Source organism: Gavia stellata, chromosome 14, assembly GCF_030936135.1.
Source record: "Gavia stellata isolate bGavSte3 chromosome 14, bGavSte3.hap2, whole genome shotgun sequence".
In the NCBI taxonomy this organism is placed as follows: domain Eukaryota; kingdom Metazoa; phylum Chordata; class Aves; order Gaviiformes; family Gaviidae; genus Gavia; species Gavia stellata.
The window spans coordinates 5,646,048-5,653,697 of NC_082607.1; the positions used below are offsets into that span (position 1 = coordinate 5,646,048).

Here is a 7,650-nt window from a genome sequence, read left to right on the forward strand (position 1 = left end):
AACCCCGGTCCTGCGCAGGATCACTGCAGACCGTGTTGAAGAAATTAAAACACCCAATTGCTAAATCATAAAAGGTGATTACAATAGTGATTCGTTATTGGTGAAGTGTTTCTAGTTGTGTGTAATAATGGTGACCAGGAGTGTTCAGCATCTTTGTAGATGCTCCAAAAGAAAATACAGATCATTGTGGGTAAAAATTTAGAAGTTATTATAATTTGAGTGAAAAATGATGATAAGCTATATTATGTATTTTGTCCATTACAAAGTAATCAAGATAACATAGTAAGATCTTAGATTTAATGCTCTGAGCTGCAGTAAGTGTGTGAAATACAGACTTATAAAACAATTGATAGAAACTCTTTGGGCCATAATAGCTATGCTGTACACTACTAAGTTTAGGGAAAGAAAAAATAAAAATACTGGGTTTTCTTTCTTGAGTTTCAACACGAAGACACATTTCCCATTGGGTTTGTGGCTGGATCCTTTTAAGCTGTTTGTTTCCATGTTATTCTGAGAACTTTACATTGATAGTAGCTGGGTCCGGTGTCTCTCTATCAAAGCATACGGAACAAAAGATTGTAGTTTTGGAACAAAAGGTGATAGTTGAGTATAAAAAGATTTGCGCTGGAAATTATAGTTTAATTAGGGATTTTCTTTAACAACTGAGAGGAAGTACTGGTCATAACTGAAGATAGTTGTGGTCTGGTTATTTTAGGCATGCATTTCGTACCTTCCTGGCATTTGAAAGACGTAAGCAACTGAGAAAATGAATATTAGTAGCAAAACTAGAGTTTAAAGTTAAAAAATATTTTTGACTACTTCTTTATTCACTTGGTGCTAATAGTGGAGAAAAATGTTGAAGTAGTCCTATTCTTTTACTTTCATGCTGTCTTACAGCATCTCCTAAATAAGGTCTGTTTTAAATCAGAATTATCATCTAAATAATATAATTAATTCAACATAAATTAAACAGTAATATTTTTTCTTTATGATATCCTTTTAAAAGGATATTAATTTGCTTCAATGAATGAAGATAATAAGGTTAATAGTTTAATGTTCCTCAGTTGATATCTGCTGCTTTTTCTATTACCTTTTTTCAGTTTTTGATTATAAATTGGCTAACCCCTGGTGTATAATTCCAGAAATCATCCTTTCAATGTATCCAAAGCTATTTACTTAGACTCATCTTTTATTATTCCCACTGCCACAGTCTAATTATTGTAGTGAAAGATTGAACACAGAATAGTTTGGGGCTTTGATCAGTCTTCATATAAATTTCAATAATGAGAGTAAAAGGTTTGTGGTTTTCTGAGATAATTTGATCCCTCCAGACACACAGTGCTATTACAAAATGCAGTTCTTTTTTGGATGCCGTATGAGACCTCTGACAGAATTTGTGTCTGGGTTCGTGACATCTCTGGAAGCAAAAGTCTTTTTTCATACCAATAAAGAGTAATTTAATACTGTTAAATATGTCAGAGGAACTAGATACTACCGTACATTTTTCCTTAAATTTTCACTATGTTTTCCCCTTTCAGTCTAATTGTCTGTATCACAAGCTCCTACATCAGCGTTTTCAGAATCCACTAAGAATACACAATGGGTTTCCTTGCATTTCTCTTGTTTTGAAAAAATATACTGTCAGTCAAATAAATAAAACAAACCATAATCCTTGTTATTCTATTACCATTGGTGCTAACTCCCTTTGGAGATAAATAGAAAAGCAGCTGGAGTCTGAGGATATTTTGTAATCTTATAAATTGAAATTTAAAGCCTCAAGGAGGAAATTTCCAAAATAATTGTGACAGAAGATAAGTCCCAGCTTTTGGCAAAATTTTATTAGAATTACTTGTTCCAGATCATTGTCTGATGCCTGCATGAATTAAGAATTGGCAGCACTGCCATGCAGAGAAATAGCTGGGTTTTTTTTTCATCTTGATAAATTCTTCGGAAAGTGCTCTGTTATCAGCGTTATCAGATGTGACATACTCAGGGACACTATCAAATTAAAAATCATGAGCCTTTAGCTGATGCCAGTTTACTTTAAATCATATGGTTTTTATCTTTCCTACTAATAACATCTCAAATTATGTAACTAATTATTTACAATTTTTTACTGAATGTGAGGGTTAGTTAGTGAGATTTTTAATTTTGTTTAGGGCATGGCTTTTCTTTTTTCTCATTGGCCTAGGCAGTTAAAAACAAGACTTGGTGACTTTCTGGTCTCCTTGACTGTCATCTGCTAAAGAGATTTTGCTGTATTTTGACAACAAATCATGAACAGAAATTTTCATTTGTTTAAATTTAGTGAATCCCAGTTGCGCATAATAGTAACCATTGCATTCCCAGCCGTTTGCAAAAGCTAATACTGGTATCTAACGCTAAAACTTGGGCTAATAGCGTTTCAAGAATACTTTATTCTTAAGATTTACTGGTAGCTTGGAGATAAGAAGATAAAACCTAGTGTGAGTGCCAAACAGCACATGCGCAATGCGAGACAGCACAAAGGCAACAAACCTCACAAAATACGCGGAGTTTTTACAAACATTTCCTGCAATGAAGGTTGATTTTTCATAGATACTGCGAATAACAGACTCATTTAAGACAGAAGAAATAGCGTATGCCATTTCCACGTGCCGTAGCTGTATGACTAGGCAAGCTTGGTGCAGTTTGGTATGCGGGGAGTAGATCAGAAACATTGCAGGAATACTTTTGCTGGATCAACTCAACAAAACTTTAGTTATTTGGACTTGCGGATAAGAGTCAACTGAGACTGCTGGTATGAATAGGGCTCGGAGAAGCAATTGACAGTTAAGAAGTAGAATAGGCCAAGCCATATCAGTAATTTCTGTGGATCCATTTGTTTTTTGGACTGTGCAGAGACACTCCATGTATCTCCGCCCGTCTGTGGTGGGAAAAGGCTCAGCCAGCCGGCGGGAGGGGCAGGACCGCTGTCCCAGCCAGCCTTCCAGAGAGCCCTGGAGCAGCCCCAGGCAGCTCACTAAAGAGTTCAATAATAAGATTCTTCGGTGACACCAAAAATGCATGGGGGGATGCGAAGGCATTAGCTATGAACCTTTCACCATCTGAATTTTTTTCCAGCAGGCTGTAAGGCTTCTCCTGCAGTCACAGGAGGGATCTCTTCTCCCCTTTCCATCCTGTGGGATGGGAAGCCATTCTGTGTTCAGGTTTTCAGAGCTCCTCATCTGATGTCTTGGCATGATCCGTTCCAATTTTTCTTAAAGTTCTGCCTAATGAAGGAGAATCTAAAATCTGCGAAGTTGGAAAACAAGAAAGCAGGACTGGAAGGCAGGCTGTACTTGATGACGAACAGATGAAATCAGCTGGAAAACAGAATGGCAGGAAGAATGAATGCAAAGTGCCGTGCTTAGGCTCCAGCAATCAATGGCAATAACCAGAAAGGGGACAACTAGCAAAAGATCATTAGAAAAGGAGCTGGGCATTATGGTGGTTGGCAAGGAAAATGTGTTACGCTGTGATGAAAAAGGCAAAACAGTAGTGGAGCCTGCAGGAGATGCGAAATGATCCTTCTGCTCTACTCCACACTTTAAAGATCTGAGCTGAAGCCGCGTAACGAGTTTTGAGCAGTGCACAGAGAAGCATGTGCGAGCACGTGTGCAGGGGGGAGCAGTGAGAGATATCGGAAGGCACACGACAGATTGAAATAATAAGGTCTGTTTATTCTGAAGTAGGCTAAAGTGCCAAATGCCAGAAAGATGAGTGGGAATAACCAGACCATGATGGATGGTACTGAAGAAGTGATTTATTTTGTAACAAGAAAGAGGCAGGTTAGACATTAGAAGAAAACCTCTCCATTAGTAATAGTGAAGCACTAGAACAGATTTTCCGGGAAAGCCGTGAATTTCTTATGGGTAGCTTTTAAGAAGAGTTTTCACTCACATCTGTCAGGAATTGCATAGGTAAAGTTGATCTTGCCATTTTCTTGGCCGTACCACATCGTACAGCACCTTTCTGTGGGCATATGTAATAATGTCACAGTGATAAAAAGAGGTTTTGAAAAATAGAGGAACTTAACTTTATAGCAAAACCTTAATATAACCGATGGTGTTCAACATCATCACCTATAGGAACCAAACACCTAGGGACCTCTGACAACATCTGCTGTATTATAAACAAGGTATATACTTTTTTTTGCATAATTGCATCAAAAATCTGATCTCCAGCATTACTAATCCCAGCAATTCTGGAACTGGAAAGTTTTGCATTGCTTTTGAAATGGAATTTTGAGTAGCACCAAGCTAAGAACATTTTAAATTGTTATTTTGGGGGTTTTTTTTGAATCTTCATGTTTCATGTTTGCAAGACATGGGGCAATAAGACACATGGAAATAAGCAGGAGAGCTGCTTATTTCTTTGTTCATGTTTTCTTTTAATACTGGGACAGATTTAAATTTCAGTTATTCAACTCCTAAATCAGGCAGAGTCACTTAGATAATGAAAATGTCGCCCTATGCCTGATGCGTCAGGTGTTTCATTCACCCGGCCCTTCCTTCAAAGCTGTGACGCTTTCCTTCCTCAGCCTCTGTTTCACAGCTTCCAGCCTTTTACAGTTAAGATACGGTCCGTGGTAAAACAAAAATCAAAGGGGTTGTAATGAAATGTCTGAAGGAGAGTAGTGGAATCTGCTTTTACTTCCTTAGTTTAATGGATGTGCAAAATCTATTAAAATAGTTCTCAATACAGAAGGCTTGTTATTGTTTGTTCTTTCTTTGCCTTAGAGGAATCCAACAACATTAGAAGTGTGTCACATTTTTTAGGCCCAAAAGTGTGGAACAGCTTTTAATGGGAAAGAAAATGTTTTTTGAAAACAAGAAAACTGAGCACTGAAATAAATTGAGCCTCAAAAAGTGATTGAAATCTCCAAGTCAATATACAAAAGGCATCCAAAGTCTTGTGAAGTCTGACAGAATCTCTTTAGTTTTTCTTTTAGTTTTTTAGTCTTTCATTTTGCGTCAGGGCTTACATTTTTAAAAAACAGAAGAAAGCAGTGCTGTCAGGTGAAGCGGGTTTGAAAGCAGGCTGCCTGTTCATGAAAGCCTGAAATTGTGCACAACTCTAGATAATGCGTCTTCAGCAGATAGCTGAAATAATACATTTCCTAAATTGGTTGCATTAAGCAATTACTGATAGCGTAGTGGAAACCATATAATTTTCTTCCTTCCTCGTAGCCTCAGCGCCGTGTCACGTTTCACCTACCAGATGGCTCCCAGGAAAGCTGCAGTGACAGTGGGCTTGGAGACCATGAACCCCCGAGCGGTGCTAGCACATCGCACCCGCTGCCCCTCGGCTTCCCCCAGGAGGAGTACTATGAGCAAGCTTCACCCAACAGCCGGACAGAAGGAGACGGCAACTCAGACCCGGAGTCCAGTAAGTGATGAACTCTGGTCATCTTAGTTGTTAAATCATTGGAGTATCAAAAGCGGGCTTCGTTTTCAGGCAATTATTAAAACTGGACATTGATTTTAACGTGGTCAGAGAAACCCTATATTTCTGAAAATGTGAAATAAAAGAATCTTGAGCTGTAAAGAGTTTATGGATTACCTGGTGTTTTTATAGATCCACTGTGCTATACGCAGAGGGGCTTTCTGCTGCGGTTAACACTGTTGCCCTTATGGTCATAAATACTGCTCTGAGGGAGTTTACGCTCTTCAATGTGTTTCCCTACCCAACACTACTGCGCGCTGTAGTTTGTTTTCACGGGAGGAACTTCTGGATGATGAGTAGGTCTGTGAAGGCACTGCAGTCTCCAGAAATAAGGGTTTCTTGATTTGTCTTTTGAGAGCAGCTATGGTATGTAGTAATAACCTCAAAAGAGTTTGTCATCTTACTTCTGCTGTTATCACTGGCTTCTTACAATATTGAAACCAGTTAGACAAAATCAAGATGAACTCAGGACCACGCTAGAGCTATGGATACTGGTATTGCTTTCTCTGCCGTGATGTGATAGCCAGTTAGAGACTCCACGGTACTTTAGTCAACTGTTAATTGTCCAGGGACTCTTTATCTGGATGAAATTGAACCGTGCCACTGACAAAGAGACACCTGAATGTGTGTAAGCCTCTGAGGCCTTGTTAGCGGCCTAATGAGTGATTTGAAAATACATCTGTTCTGGGCAAAATTTTGCCCAAAAGGTGTATTTCAGCTGCTTTAGTGTTACCATGAAGAATGAATTAGTAAGTCCTCTGCACTTGAAGTAGCCGTGTGAGAAGGTAGTTACATCTCTGCACTGGCAAGTACAGCATCCAGCAGAGAGCATTACCTCCGACACCGAGCTGGCTCTGAGAAATTCTGCCTGGCTTTTGGGAATCACACTGCTGCCTTTGCCTTGTGCTGCCCGAGACTGGAGTCTGAGGGGCTTGTCTGCATGGATGAGGTCCCTTCTCTCATTTCCTTTGAGTTCATAAACTATTAACTGGGGATACTCGGTTTCAGACTTTTTAAACTTTGTAAAGTTATACGGTTGCTGAAATAATGCCAGAATATTATTTTTTCTGAGCTGACAGACAGCTGACAAGAACCATCAGAGCTTTTGGATGTTGTGTTGAAAACATTATTCATCGTTTGCTTTTGTTTGTGTTTATATATTTGAGACTGAAATATACTCTTAAGAATATTCCAGGCAGTCAAACTGAATTCTTCACAGAATGAGGCTCTAAAGGGCTACAAATATACCCAAAAGAAAGAAAATTTCAAGTTATATATTCTATTTGCTGCTTTTGCTGTGCATACTCATGATCTGAACTTGCTTTCCAGTTCCCTCCTCCTTTTGTTGTTTGTAACTCTTGATATTTATGCTCTACTGAAGTGAGCAGGTTGTACATGGAATCCGTATTTGGGTCCTTCCACGCAGAGTGTGGGGCAGGACCTGGCCTACGAGGAGTTGTTAGAAAAGGCATGCGGATCCCGTCTTGCCATTTACAAAAAGGCTCAGGTTTTGTACTTACCAGTGCTTTGTGTGCCCAGTTTTTCCAATTTCAGAAGAAATATGGATCATGACTCTTCTAGAATGTTGCCCTAAAAGTAATACAGCTTTGACATCTGAATATCATTGACACGTATCACTGTGTGGAGACTAAGCAGGCATCTGATGTCTGTCAAGTGTGAAGTTGAAGAAAGTTTAATCACCTGTCTAATTACCTGACAGTTCAGTTTTCAACTTGAAATCACAGTTTAATTAGCATTTACGTTATGTGAAGATCTTTTGACCATCTAACTTGTATCTTATTGAAACAGTTTAGTTGACACAATATAGCATGACGCTTACACTGTGGAAAGCGCAGTTTGCAGTCCTTCTTGGCATTTTATGCTGATATTAATGGCAGCATCTAGAGGCAGGGAAAAAAGCAGATATAAATAGGTGTCTGTTGCGTGCTCTCATACATCTAAGTAAAAAAGAAGGGGAAGACCCACAGCATATTTTTATTCAGTATGCTGCTGCAAAGTGACTTACTGTAAGTAAGAGCAACCAAAATACCTTGTGTGCTGATCTATGAAAGTGTTCAGCCTGAGGTTCTTTTCGTTCACCTGTGCGTGTGTGACACATTTAGTCAATAGTGAAATAGTGAAAACCATTCTGAATTGATAGCTTCCTCTACAGACATGCTGCTA

General features: G+C 38.9%; 1 protein-coding gene across 1 annotated transcript in view; it reads left to right on the forward strand.

Moving 5' to 3' along the window:
- The window catches only part of PCDH11X (protocadherin 11 X-linked), a 325,382-nt gene extending 319,965 nt beyond the window's left edge, over positions 1-5,417 (forward strand). The window contains exon 6 of the mRNA XM_059824372.1: positions 5,211-5,417. Within this exon, the coding sequence (XP_059680355.1) occupies positions 5,211-5,417 (207 nt within the window). The remainder of the gene's footprint in view (positions 1-5,210) is intronic.
- Positions 5,418-7,650: the final 2,233 nt, after the last annotated feature.